Source organism: Mugil cephalus, chromosome 4, assembly GCF_022458985.1.
Source record: "Mugil cephalus isolate CIBA_MC_2020 chromosome 4, CIBA_Mcephalus_1.1, whole genome shotgun sequence".
NCBI lineage: Eukaryota > Metazoa > Chordata > Actinopteri > Mugiliformes > Mugilidae > Mugil > Mugil cephalus.
In genome coordinates, this window is record NC_061773.1 from 1,285,428 (window position 1) to 1,299,910 (window position 14,483).

General features: G+C 40.9%; 1 protein-coding gene across 1 annotated transcript; it reads left to right on the forward strand.

Moving 5' to 3' along the window:
- The first annotated feature begins 6,508 nt into the window (after positions 1–6,508).
- Positions 6,509–14,048, forward strand: pfkmb (phosphofructokinase, muscle b). The gene is made up of 22 exons (XM_047583931.1): positions 6,509–6,732; positions 8,022–8,095; positions 8,414–8,491; positions 9,292–9,481; positions 9,598–9,763; positions 9,868–9,912; positions 10,114–10,222; positions 10,327–10,422; positions 10,508–10,600; positions 10,695–10,820; positions 10,955–11,019; positions 11,115–11,178; positions 11,270–11,416; positions 11,521–11,591; positions 11,740–11,827; positions 11,910–12,062; positions 12,154–12,318; positions 12,439–12,500; positions 12,591–12,702; positions 12,806–12,905; positions 13,008–13,113; positions 13,683–14,048. Exons 1-22 carry the CDS (start codon positions 6,648–6,650, stop codon positions 13,819–13,821), a joined length of 2,334 nt encoding a protein of 777 aa, XP_047439887.1. The 5' UTR covers positions 6,509–6,647; the 3' UTR covers positions 13,822–14,048.
- The last annotated feature ends 435 nt before the right edge of the window (positions 14,049–14,483 follow it).

Below are 14,483 nucleotides of genomic sequence, written 5' to 3' on the forward strand. Positions count from 1 at the left end.
CTTATCTTATCTTATCTTATCTTATCTTATCTTATCTTATCTTATCTTATCTTATCTTATCTTATCTTATCTTATCTTATCTTATCTACCCTGCTGTGGGAATGTGTGATACGCAAATTCACAGAAAAGCAGTGAATAACAATTGCTTCTGATTATATCCATATTCAGCCAGATGCCTGGTGTGGAAACAGACATTAGAAGTAAATAGCTTTATTTGCTCTTTCATCACATATGTCACTGCTCTGCATGTCACTAATTAACAATTACATTCTCTTAAACACGGTGTGGTGTGATTAACTGGAGCCATTGAGGTGGTCAGGTTGTAACAATATCCAGTCCACATTTCACTGCATTAGCTGAGGTGGAAGTGTTTTGTGTTGAACTGGTGTTGTATTGATCCACATGGTTTATTACAGGCGCTGCGAGTGTTAACAGTGTCCTGGAAGACAGAAGCGGGGATTACCTGGAAATGGTGCTATCGATCAGACGGGTGGAGGCTGGGGGGGTGGTGGTGCTTCAGGAGAGAGTTGCATGTCACTTAACTCACCAGGGGCACACAGTGTTAAGGGGATTGTGCACAAGGAGCAAAAGCACTAACGCCACCTGAGACATGTGTTTATGACAGGCGGCTTTTTGTCTGCAGTGATGTATCTGCTTCAGAGTTCTCTCTTTGCCCGGTGGGAAGGTGTGGCTGTAAAGGAGTAGCTGAGCAGCCGTGACCTTCAGAGATGACATGATGAATCACAACAATGGGATACCGTTTAATACAAAGCCCTTTTTAAAACGTCATGATGCATGAGCTTGTTTATGTGTGCGTCTCGGTAACCCGATCAATCTCTGTAAGGACCAATTTCAGTTTTAGATCGTGATAGTGAAAACACACATGTATACACTCACTTGGCGGTTCATTACACTAGTGCATTACACTGGTGTGAGATAAAAATGTTCACTTTGTGTTGAAAAAGCATGAGTAAGACTCAAGATTCAACTTCAAGATGAAAATAATTTGGATGTTGTTAGTGGTGGTTAGTAGTAGTTAAACTGGACTGAATAAAGCACTTAAGTGTTTCTGTCATTCAGCCTATAGCATACCAATTGAGTGGAGTTGTCAAAATAATAGAAACATGTGTTCATACAACACAGTACAAATCAGCAGTACTACAAGCCACAACCTCCAAAACAAAAACATTCTATCATCTCTTACAGGTATTTTAATTAAATGTTGATTATGATAACTTTTGCTAAGCTTAGACTGGTACATGAGTGCATGGACGGCATGCAGTGACATCAAGACTTTTTTTTAGACTTTATTGTCATCATGGGGAAATTCTTCTTTATTGTCATCATCAGAGAATGGACATGTGTCAGGCTGCATCCTGCTGGGGATGGCTTCTGCCATCAAGGAGTGTCATTACTATGAGTGGGGGTGTCTGGTCTGGTCTAGGTGGGTGCTACATGTCTAAGTAACATCCACACGAATGAATGCCAGATCCAAATGTTTCCCAGCAGAACACTGAATTGTCACAAGACGGTTAATGCTATTTACTCCTTCTATCAGTGGTTGTAATGTTGTGGCTGTTCAGTGTAAATATGTTTTGTTAAAATTTGCAATAATATCAAGGGTTGAGTCATAATGTTAAGAGTTGAGGCATTCATGATGTCAGTGAGTGTCCGCCCCAAAGATATAATAGACTAGCTGCCCTGTAAATGTGCCTGTCTGCATGTGTGTGTATTTGTGTGCGTTCATGCATGCGTGTGTGTGTGTGTGTGTGTGTGTGTGTGCATGCGTACCTGCTGTGACATTGAGGCCTCCATAGTATCTCAGTCTGTTCTGGTATGAGAGTCTCCACAGCATCACAGTCACATTGCTGCATAGCTCACGGTCTGTTGGCTGCAAATGAGTCACAATATAAAGATCACTGACCCCCTTTCACCCGACCGCATGCTATAGATACAGTAAATTAGTTTAAAGTGCTAGCTATGCTGTATCAAGTTTTTATTAATTGGTGTGAGCTTGGAGCAATATGACTTTACTTCTGTTTCATTTACTATCATAATCATGAACCCATGAACTGGTATGTGTAGTTTATTTATTTATTTTTTTGTATTACTGGGTGCAATAGGTCAAGGATTCAAGGATTCAAGTATTTTTATTTGTCATTCACTAACCATACAGAAGCATGAGCTGGAACAAAATTATACACTCAGGTTGTAACCCATAGTAACTATAATATATAAATACTGATTAACTATAAAATAGATGTAAGTGAACAGAATATAATGTTAATAGCTGTATCCAACAAGATAAATGAAACTATTAGCTAACTATGGTAGAAAAAAAATACACCTAAGAACAAAAATAAAGATATAAAACAGCAACAAGCAGCATGAATGATGGTAGTAGTGCAGCATGGATTATTCAGTTGTAAATGGAGTTTTAGGTGTGCAAAAGTTTAAAACTTAAATGTTAAATGTGCAAAAACACTTGCGTTAGGCAATCACACAGCTCCACCAGAGTTTTACAGTCTTACAGCTTCTGGGAAGAAGCTGTTCCTCAGTCTGGTGGTCTTGCTGTTTGACTCCAGCAGTCCTTTCACCACCCTATGCAGAGTCTTCTTCTCTGCAGCTGAGCAGCTGCCACACAGTGATGCAGGAGCACAGGACACTCTCCACCACACACCTGTAGAATGAGATGACTACTGAGTTCCTCAGACCAGCACGTCTCAGCCGTCTGAGGAAGTAAAGGCGTTGGTGTGTCTTCCTGACCAGACTGGAAGTGTTGTTTCTCCAGCTCAGGTCGTCACTCAGACGGAGCTGGAAGCCACTTCCACCTCAGATAATTGGATGTGCAGGGGGAGGGGGAGGTGACTGCCCTGTCAGAAGTCCACAATCATCTCCTTCGTCTTCTTCACGTTGATGCAGAGGTTGTTTTCTCTGCACTGACCTTCCAGGCGTTCCACCTCTTGTCTGTAGCCGGACTCACATTCACACGACTGGAATAAAGTTAAGAGCGTGACCTTGGCATTGTTGGTAAGAACCATAGACTGTACATCCATATGGACGACACATCTGTTCCTTGCATTGGCCAAACTGATGCTATGTATTTCCCCACAGACGTGACTATGATTTTCCCAGGGATATGGGCGAAGCCATCTTGTGAGACTGAATCCAGAGTCTACGTAGTATGGTCTGAGAGTGGAGCCATGTGGAGTCGCGTATATCGATGACCCTCCAGACAGTCTGCTCTGTACCAACCAGTTACAAAGAAATCTCAGATTACACACTGTATTTATTTGTTTGTTTGTTCCTACCCTGACAGTCCTACAGGATGGAACAGTTGGCATGGTAAAATGGTAATCATCATGATGTTACATCCTCTTTTTTAATGTCAAATTACAAATTAAAACAAAAATCAGTAAAACTGACATTTCAACATGCACCAGCATTATATTAACTATGTAAAAAACACCTATGACAGAAACTGTCTTTAAAAAGACATATATATATATTTGACATGTACTTCAGTTTTTAGTTCGGCCCAAGTACTATCCACTAACATGGTGGAGGTGGAACTTATGACTTATACTGCAGCCAGTCGCCGGGAGGACTGTATGCAAGGAGCTATCAGAGCCATATATTAGAGAGAATCTGGCCAACTCAAATCATGGGCGCCATGTAAGATACATCGGAGGGAAGATTCTACAGTGTAACCCTATGGGGCGGATGTGCTATGTTGAATAGCTTATTTTCACCATTAACAGGCCTATAAATGTTATTCCCAATGTCTGTCAATATGTAAAAGGCCCTCCTTACTGAAATATCTTAAACGAGCCCGTACAATGCCCTGTAGCCTAATCACCTCATCAGTCAGTCAGTTGTGTTTACCTTCTCCTCAGTCTCCCATGTTCATCTGAGAAAATTAAAAAATTAGCACACTCGCATAATAGCTTAGTAGTAACTGAGGCAACTGTTACTGTAACTGTTACTCCTTATGATTTCATGTTTTTTAAGAAAACGTTTGTGCAAGACATTTTAAAAAATAAAGCTTCAAAACATCTTTGTGATGCATGCTGAATGTGTGAATCTACATCCAATTGCTGTATCTGATGATCTGCTATGCTTTAACGATCAAGGTCACTCCTCCACAACGAACAAGTGATATCAAAGCTATTAATATAGGACAGATCCACAATGGTCTCTCTGGAAGAGAGGTTTCACAGTTAAGATGTGGTACCTGAGCGTCCTGGCAGCCCAGTGGCTTCTCGGGGTCACACTGGTGGTGTTTATGCTGTTCTGGTTTAGAAAGAAAAGTCAGGGTAAGCGCAAGGTGTGGATATTTGTTTCTTGTGCGTGAGCTGTGGTGTGAATATTTGTTTCTTGTGTGTGTGCTGGAGTCAGGATATGTGTTCTGTTTGTGTTCCAGTCACATGTTAATATTTCCAGAGGACTGGTTAACATATTGTATTTGACAGAGCAATGCTTTTGGGAATTGTTTTTGTTTTTTTGCAAATTGTCATGTGTTACCTGGTAGTAAATACACAACCGTGATATGATTTATATGGTCAGGCACAGGGATGACAGTGCAGTTTCACAGCAATGGTGCTAAAGAAGGGGAGGGGTCCTGTGAGCTTTAGCAGGTCCTCTGTCTATTTAAAGGCCACTTGGGTGAGCTGCCTGCAATAGACAAGACGCTTTGTCTGTCTCTCTCTTTCCGGTGCCTCATTGATTTTTTCTATTTCATCTTCAGTCAGTTGATCAATAACTGACATTTGCAACAATGAGTTTTTATTTTAGCTTTATTTCACACTTCAATTCCTTCTCCTGACTGCCACAGCATTTGTTTTCTTCACTTGTCCATTACAGTTATATCCTGAATTTAAAAAAGAGAACCAAAAGTGTTCATCTTTGCTGGTACTTGACAGTGACTGAACAAATAGTTCAATAATCCCATCCCTCAGACACAAGCCCATATCGGGTGGTACTGTATCTTATCTACACTAATTACTCACCTGATTTGGAATTCCAGACATGGTTAGCAGACTAACGAGATCTAATGTGTCTACTGGAGTCAATTAGAAAGAGATAGTCTCTGACAGTTTTGTCATTGGGGTTAAATTTACCTGTGGGCAGTGATTAGAAACAAGCACACGTAGACTAACTGTGTTAAATACAGGCTTTGAAAGGAGGAGCCATCGTTTCAGAATACCCCCTGATCAAACTGGGCGTATCTGACTGAGGCTGAGCTCTGATAAAATATGACAACACAAAAATAAAATTCAAAAATAATTCAGTGTTCAACTATACAGAAAATAAGATGAGATAGACAATGTTAAAGGCAAACTCAAATGCTAGAAATAATAAAATGAATGGCACAGGAAATGCATAGGAACTATGCTTGAGCAGTTCATTTTTTGCAGAGAGGGTCTTTCATGCGAGTGAGACATCACTTTGTACTGTAGGATGAGTTGTGTTTCATGTAATAAAATCTAATAATTCAGCTGTACAGTCAAATACAACCAGATCACAGTCTGGGTTGGTGTCTATGCCTCCTCAGGTGACGATGACCTCTCGCCGTCTGAATGTGAATGTAAGACAACACCGACCTCTGATTCAGCAGGGGATGCTGGTAAGTCAGACGGCATTTACAGTGAATCAGCTATCATAACCAGTTCCAGGATGGACAAACTCAGAGATATTGTACAATTAGTTATTTTAATATCCCGGTAGCTACATGTGAATATGAATGATGGTGTTTTTCTTGACATAGACAAAGGCAAATTACATCTGGGGGTTTTTAAATGAAGAAGATGAACTGGATCACCCTAAATAAATATCAGTCTTTTTTTTTTGTTTTTGTTTTTTGAACAAATTAATTTTTAAAAATCTGACAGCTAATTGTTGACATTCATGGCTTAATAGATAATTGATCAGAAGAAGGATGAAACACGTGGAAAACATAAAACTACATGACCAAGATATTTTCTATCTCAAAGAAGAAAAAAAATGTAAAAACTAAACTGAAGGCTGGAATAAGATTTCATTTTTTTGCGCAAGTCAAGGTTAAGCATAAATCCTAAGATAAACAAGGATGGGTCGATCCAATGCAGTCCTGAAGCAGTAGCAAAACCTGCTGTTCCCTCAAGGCCCCAACGCAATAAACATGCAAGTATGCAACATAGATGAGTATGCAACATGGATTCTTTTGTGAATTATTTTAACTTTATATATATATATAAAGTTTTATATTATATATATATATATATATATTTATTTATTTATTTTTTTTAATCTGTGTTTCCATGTGGTAAGCATAAAAAAATCCTAATTATATCAATGATTCAGTGTTAACAAAAATAAAATAATGTATTTGGCATGGTATGGAGGGTTTCATACTTTTAATAGGCACTGTACACACTTGATGTGTGCGTGTGTCTAAATGTGTTAGCGCAACTATGTGTGCTCATGTCTCTGCCAAGAGGATAGTTAAGCTGTGCACTTGCAACTGCTATTACTTTCCATAGCAGGCAGACTAGAGCTAGAGGTGAGAGGCACCTTGAGCTCCTCACAGTACAGCAGGGTAGCAGGAAAGCAGGGATTTTATTTACACTCAAGGCCTCTTTCTCTCAGGCAGCTTCATCTCCAGGACCATGGCACAGCCGACTCCTGTCGACCCCTCCAAGATGGGAGTGGGTCGGGCAATCGCCGTGCTGACCTCCGGAGGAGATGCCCAAGGTAAATGGATGGTTTCCAGGCTGGCATACAAGCATGAAGTGCCAAGACACTGCTGCTTGTTCCCTCAACAGGTGATTGGGAGGATCTGGTATGTAGGAAGGCGTATTTAGTGGCTCAACATAATGTCAGATGAAGAGGTCTGAGCTCTTGACGCGTTTGGTATTGATAACAAAAACAAGGGCATGCTTAAATAGTCTGCATGTATCACTGGGTTCAGCTTCACTGTGAAGCCTGTGCTGAAGCCTAGACCCAGCCCGTTCTTTTCAGGTATATTCAATCATGACTGCAGCTCCTTTTTACATCAACTCATGTATTTCTTTGTAATTACTTACCATCATAAATAGTTATCCCACTAGAAAAGAGCTATCATAGCTGCCTGTATGCATAAAACTAACTTATGTAAATGCTCAGCAAGAATTACTTCAGCCAGAGTTGCTGGAACCACAGATGGAGACAGATGTCCTCTGACCTTTAACTTGATGAGGAATATCTCAACCGTGACCTTTGGGAGGTGTGTCAGTGACCCCACACAGTCCTGTAGTGTGAGACTGAGAGCGATCCATGTGCTGTTTTTCTGTCCGATGAACTTCCCAAGTTCTTTCAGACAGGTGTAAATGCAAAACTGGCTATGTCTTCTTTTTTTTTTTTTCCAGTGAATAATCCAGTGTCCAGTAAAAGTTTCTTCATCCCTCTTTGCCCCCTTTTTCTGTAGCCCTATGTCTGTTATGAGGGCTAATATTAGAGGCCTGACCTTTCTGTCATGTGTTTGTAAAGTGGTGAGGTTGAGTGAGAGGGCAGTTCCTCCCTTCCTTTCTCTCCACTCTCTGTAAATTGAGATGCTCTTGGCACCCTTGAAGTTAATCTATCCACATCTTGTCCTTTAAGCAACCCTATCAAGGGAGTAAGAGGAGGTTTAGTTCCCTTTCCAGCAATGAACTAAGTTTATCCCTCACAATTTATCAGTTACCATCAATGGTTAAATAGCGTAATACCACTGGATTGTTTTATCACAGGTCTTGTAGTGCTGGTACAGGCTATAAATAAATTGCTGGCAGTGCTGAACTGTACTGTTGTACAACATCCATGCTGCTTATCATCAAATAAATTATTGACTTAGCAGAACTATGAAAATAGTCCGCGCAAGTTAGCATACTACTGTATAATTAAAATTAGCCCATCCAAAAAGCTCACTGTCATAACTGTCGTTTTATAAAAATTAATTCAAAAACGCAGATGTTTCTCAGACCTGGTCTTATGTGCACTCACACACATCCATCCTGTTCCTGCAGGTATGAACGCTGCTGTGAGGGCCACAGTTCGAGTGGGAATTTACACCGGCGCTAAAGTGTATTTCGTCCATGAGGTAGGTACAGTCTACAAGTAGAAATAAAAATGTTAGTTGATACAATGTTTAGTGTCCTGTAATCCAAAACCCCCAAAACCCCAAAAGTTGACCTGCTTCCACAAATGACCAAAATGTGGAAATGTCCAATACATCAAAGACGATGCTTCTTATGAACTAGCACTCCACAGCCTATTTTCACCAAACACTTTTTGAACTGAAAAAGTTTCTCATGACAGAGTAAAAACATGTGTGGTGCATTGTTCAGTCTCCACCTTCCTCCCAGCAGTGACCCTTTTTCTAGGAGCTGATATTGTGTTGTGTTTTGTTTGCTCACAGGGTTACCAGGGTCTGGTGGATGGAGGAGACAATATCCGCCCTGCTACTTGGGAGAGTGTGTCGATGATGCTACAGCTAGTGAGAATATTCTTAATATACTGATCAGACATAACATTATGACCACCATCCTAATACTGTGTAGGTCTCCCCTGTGCCTCTAAAACAGTTGTGACTCATCAGAGAATGGACATGGGTCTTCTGAGGGTTTCCTGTGGTGTTTGGTAACAGAATGTTGTTAGTAGGGGCCTTTGGGTGCTATGTGTTGAGGGGAGGGGCCTCTGTTGATCATCCAGCACATACTTGATCAGTTTGGGATTTAGTGATTTTGGAGGCCAGGTCAAACCCTTGTGCTGTTCTAGATGTTTTTGAGTTTTTCCTAAATTATCCTTGTGTGTGTGTCTGTGTCAGGCTACATCCTGCTGGGGATGGCTGCTGTCATCAAGGAGTGTCTATGGGGTGGGGGTGTCTTTTTGTGTCGAGACGGGTGATACATGTCTAAGTAACATCTATACGAATGCCACATCCAAAAGTTTCCGAGCAAAACATTGTATTGTCACAAACATGGTGACAATACAATGGTCAAAGTTATTTACTTCTCCTGTCAGTGGTCATAATGCTGTGGTTGATCGGTGTATGTGTGTGTGTTATTGCTATGACTTTTAGCTTGTAATCAGCACCTCACAGTGTAGCTTTTTATGTCTACAGTGCAGTGCTGTAGGTCAGACAGTCACTTAAATGCCAAGGTTCAGAAAACAGCCAGACTTAATGGAGTTACAGTCTGAGCTGCTTAGGTTTCAGATGATCTTATTCCCTCTCCTTACTCGTCTTCTTACGATTCCTGTTTGAGACTCAAACCCTTCCTTCCTGCCTGACATCAGGGTGGGACTGTGATTGGTAGCGCCCGCTGTCAAGATTTCCGCACCAAAGAGGGGCGCACCAAGGCCGCCTGTAATTTGGTCAAGCTGGGCATCACCAACCTATGTGTGATTGGAGGTGATGGCAGTCTGACAGGTGCTAACCAGTTCAGAAAGGAGTGGGGCGAGCTGCTGGCGGATCTGGTCAAGACTGGTGAGATGTGTGGCCCCAAAATTCACTCTTCTAAGCAAAGAAAAAAACAACAACAACAACAAAAAACATTGCTGTGGAATATGCCTGAAAGTGTTGTCAACTGAATCTGTGCTCAGGAAAAATCACAGCAAATGAGGCCAAAGGTTCCTCTCACCTCAATATCGTTGGTATGGTGGGCTCCATTGACAATGACTTCTGTGGGACTGACATGACCATTGGCACTGACTCTGCCCTGCATCGCATCATAGAGATAGTGGATGCCATCACCACCACTGCACAGAGGTATGCATGCATGCATTTCTACTTTTCAAAGATGAACGGACAAATTGATTCATTGGTCGATGAGCAGTTTTAGGATTCTTGACCAAAAATGTGTCGTTCTACAGTCACCAGAGGACCTTCATCTTGGAGGTCATGGGCAGGCACTGTGGGTGAGTATGAAGCTTGTGTGGATAAGTGGAGCTGTATTTGTCGTATTTGTGTGGAGTCCCATAACATACTACTGTGACTATATTTGGCTGTTTATTCAATAAAATAAACATCATTATTAAAGACATTATATTTCTGATATGATACCTACACTTCACTCAGATTCAATTTTACAAGCAGTACCTCTACAACTCTGTCTATAGTTACCTGGCTCTGGTGACAGCTCTGGCCTGTGGTGCTGACTGGGTGTTCATCCCAGAGATGCCCCCAGATGACGGCTGGGAGGAGCATCTGTGCAGAAGACTGACAGACGTAAATGGCCCTCTCTGCATCATGACATCCATGACAAACTTGGCTTTGGCCCACTTCGCTGTGAAACATTAATGCCGGTCTGATATTTACTGTATCCCTCTCAGCAAAGATGCCGTGGCTCCCGTTTGAACATTATCATTGTTGCAGAGGGAGCGATGGACCGTTCTGGGAAACCTATCACCTGTGAAGATGTCAAGCAAGTGAGTAATGGCAGTACTTTTATATACAAGCCTTATAGGCTAATGTTGTGTTAGGTGACTTCCCATGAACTATCTGTCTGTGCAGCTGATATCAAAAAAGCTCGGCTTTGACACCCGCACCACCATCTTGGGTCATGTACAGAGAGGAGGAACCCCCTCTGCCTTTGACAGAATTCTGGTAATACCTCAATAAATACCCTTTATAATTCATCTACAACTAATACATTTTTCTCAGTACCTCTCCTGCCTCCTGTCTCCTTGTTTTGATCCAGGCAAGCAGGATGGGTGTTGAGGCCGTTATGGCTCTGCTGGAGGCCACACCTGACACTCCTGCTTGTGTGGTCAGCTTGTCAGGAAACATGGCTGTCAGGCTGCCTCTCATGGAGTGCGTGCAAGTGGTGAGTCAAATCCTATTGGGTGAACATAGCATTAATGGAGGTTTGTTGAGCTCTCCAAAAACATGCATTTTGTCTTATATTGTATGCAATATTCAGATTCTTTCTTTTTATCTTTTCCTCTTCCTCCATACCAGACTAAAGATGTGACAGTAGCTATGGCTGAAGGGCGGTATGACGATGCAGTGAAGCTCAGGGGAAAGTGAGGCATGCAATTTTGTCTTGTTCATTTCAAATTTACATGTGTTGCCCTGAGTTTCAAATATTTTTCGTGTTCTTGCTTACACTTCACAACAGGAGCTTTGAGAACAACTGGAACACTTACAAAATGCTGGCTCATGTGCACCCCCCAGACACAAAGGTGAGGAACTACATCTCTACCATCTTACTGCACATTATTCCATCTCTCAAGATTCAATGGAAACCCTAATTCTGTTAATTGTCTTTACCAGAGTAATATCAACATTGCCATAATGAATGTGGGAGCCCCCTGTGCCGGAATGAATGCTGCAGTCCGTTCAGTTGTCAGGACTGGGCTCCTCCAGGGCCATCAGATGCTGGCAGTTCATGACAGTTTTGATGGCTTGGCTCATGGAATGGTAAGACACACATGTCCAAGCAAGGGGGCTTTTACAGTTTTTGCAGTTAACCAGTAATGCATAGTCCTCACAGATGATTGAGAACAGGCTGTGTCCCTTCACAGATTGAGCCTATTGGTTGGTCTGGAGTGGCAGGATGGACTGGAAAAGGTGGCTCTAATCTAGGAACAAAGAGGTACGTCATTGAAAACATACATTTAGTGTTTTTAAGTGTGTACTTACTGGCATGAATGGGTCATTTTAACTGAAAAGTGAAATTAAACTGATATACAGTGTGTGATTTTTATTTTTTATTTATTTATTTATTTATTTATTTTATGAAGATCCCTGCCACATGAATTCATGGAGGAGATCAGTCTGAGCATCACTAAGTTCAACATTCATGCTTTAGTCATTATTGGAGGCTTTGAGGTGAGCACCATTTGAGAGACTGAAGTTTTATTTATTGCTGTTTATCCCGGTTATGTGAGTTTTACCGCTTTTCCTCTGCCAGGCTTTCATAGGAGGTCTTGAGATGGTACAAGCCAGAGAGAAGTATGAGGAACTATGTATTCCACTTGTGGTTATCCCTGCTACTGTGTCCAACAATGTCCCTGGATCTGACTTCAGTATTGGAGCTGACACTGCCCTCAATACCATAACCATGGTAAAGCTCTTACTGAATGCTCACGGAACACAAGACAAAATTACTTTTAATTTTAAAAACGAACCTCAAGTGACATGACTAAATTTTGCAGACATGTGACAGGATCAAGCAATCTGCAGCTGGAACCAAGAGGAGAGTGTTCATTGTTGAGACTATGGGGGGATATTGCGGTTACCTTGCAACCATGGCCGGACTTGCATCTGGAGCTGACGCTGCCTACATTTATGAGGAACCCGTCAACATTCGTGATCTTGAGGTTTTCTATCTATGCTTTGTAATGAGGGAGGGCAGGATATATATATATATATACATATATATATAGACACACACACATAGATATTAAAACTCAGTGGCTTGATAGTCGATTTGTTTTTAGATTAATGTGGAACATCTTGTGGAGAAGATGAAAACCACAGTGAAGAGGGGACTCATTCTGAGGTTTGTGTAAATTTGCAAAATACTTTTCATGATCCTTTACACTGTTTTCAGGGGATTGATGCCTAATATATTACACCACTTTGCTTTAAGGAATGAGAAATGCAACGCAAACTACACCACTGACTTCATCTTCAACCTCTACTCAGAGGAGGGCAAGGGTGTGTTTGACTGCAGGAAGAACGTACTTGGACACATGCAGCAGGTGTGTTTTCTCAGCGTGGATACTCTCTTTGTTGTGCACAGACTCATTAATTACCACCCAGTTCAATACCATAAATACAAAACTAGCTATTCTTTGTTGCCAGGGTGGAACACCCAGTCCTTTTGACAGGAACTTTGGCACAAAGATGGGCATCAAATCTGTCCTTTGGCTGACGGACAAACTGAAGGAATGTTACAGACATGGTAAGAACTTGATATGATTGATGCTGGTTTGAATGCTACCATTCTCATTGTCTGTGCTCCATGGTCTAACATGTATTGTATTTCTAAACTCAAAACCACTAGGTCGCATCTTTGCCAATACCCCAGATTCGGCCTGTGTGTTGGGCATGAGGAAGAGATCTCTGGTCTTCCAGCCTCTATCAGAACTTAAGGAAGAGACTGATTTTGAGTGAGACTTCATTTTTGTCCTTTCAATGTGTTGTCTTGTCATGTATGGTCTCTTCGGTTCTCAGTGGAAGGTCTTTTTACATTAACATAAAACCTAAATACCCCCAATAGAGTTGCTGGTCTGATGTTATCAGTTATCTTACTTAATAATCAACACTGCTACTTGGCAAATATAGACTAAACTTAAACTTTATTGTCCCCATGGGGAAATTCTTTTTCACAGCACCGCCTCCATTTAAATAAAATGGCTTTTATTTAAATATCTTTCTCCAATTTATACCGTCAAAACAACACAACGCTCTATGTATGTGTTTGTGTAGAGACAACTGCAAAAATATGACAAAATGAATAAAACTAAGAATATCAGGAATGAGGAAATATTGCACTTAAGTGCCCATGTTGGTGTACTTGTACAGGAAGTGTGTGCATAGTATGCCCCCTAGTGGTAAAAATTAATTAAAGCAGCTTTAATTAAATTTTTTTGTATAAATCTTTTGAGTGGACTGACCTTGAGAATATGATCTCATTTTTTCTCTACCCCATTTTATTGCTGAATGTTTCCCTTTGCAGACATCGTATTCCAAAGACGCAGTGGTGGCTGAGGCTGAGACCAATCCTGAAAATCCTGGCCAAGTACAATATCACCCTGGACACCTCTGAAAGGACTGCGATGGAACATGTCATCAAGAAGAAGGGCTTAGTTCATTAATAGCCTTTCTGTGACACTTTAATGACACTTTTAAGCACTCTGTAAGCAGTATTTAAGGAGACTGCAAGTACACACACAGAAATCCCATAACAGATTTTTACAGAGAACTTACACTCTGCTGTGAGCGAAATTATTATTTGTAAGAGCACTTTCGAAACACCTTCATTCACTGAAGCTCTTTTGAACTGCAGCTATTGAATAACAATTAAAAGTGATTTTGTTCTGTCTCTTGTGTGTATAGTCTATTTTCTGTCGCTCCGTATATTATTAATTTTTTTTATTTTTTTTTTAAATCCCCTAAATACTCTCATTAGGTCATTTACAATTTCTTCTATTTCTATTTGCTGATAACATTACATTTTAAAGAGAAATAATGTTTCTCCATCATGGCATGGAGGGCTCGATTTGTGTGTGTGTGTGTGTGTGTGTGTGTGTGTGTGTGTGTGTGTGTGTGTGTGTGTGTTTATATATATATCATTATACTGTATATATTTCACAATATACTATACACACATCAATAGATATTATTACCACATGTCTTCATCTTCACATTCATCCATTCATTTTCTGTAACCGCTTGTCCTCTGGAGGGTCGCGGTCTTCTGGTACTACAGTATCTTTACAATACAAATGCTAATTTAACAGAATACTGAAGAAAACAT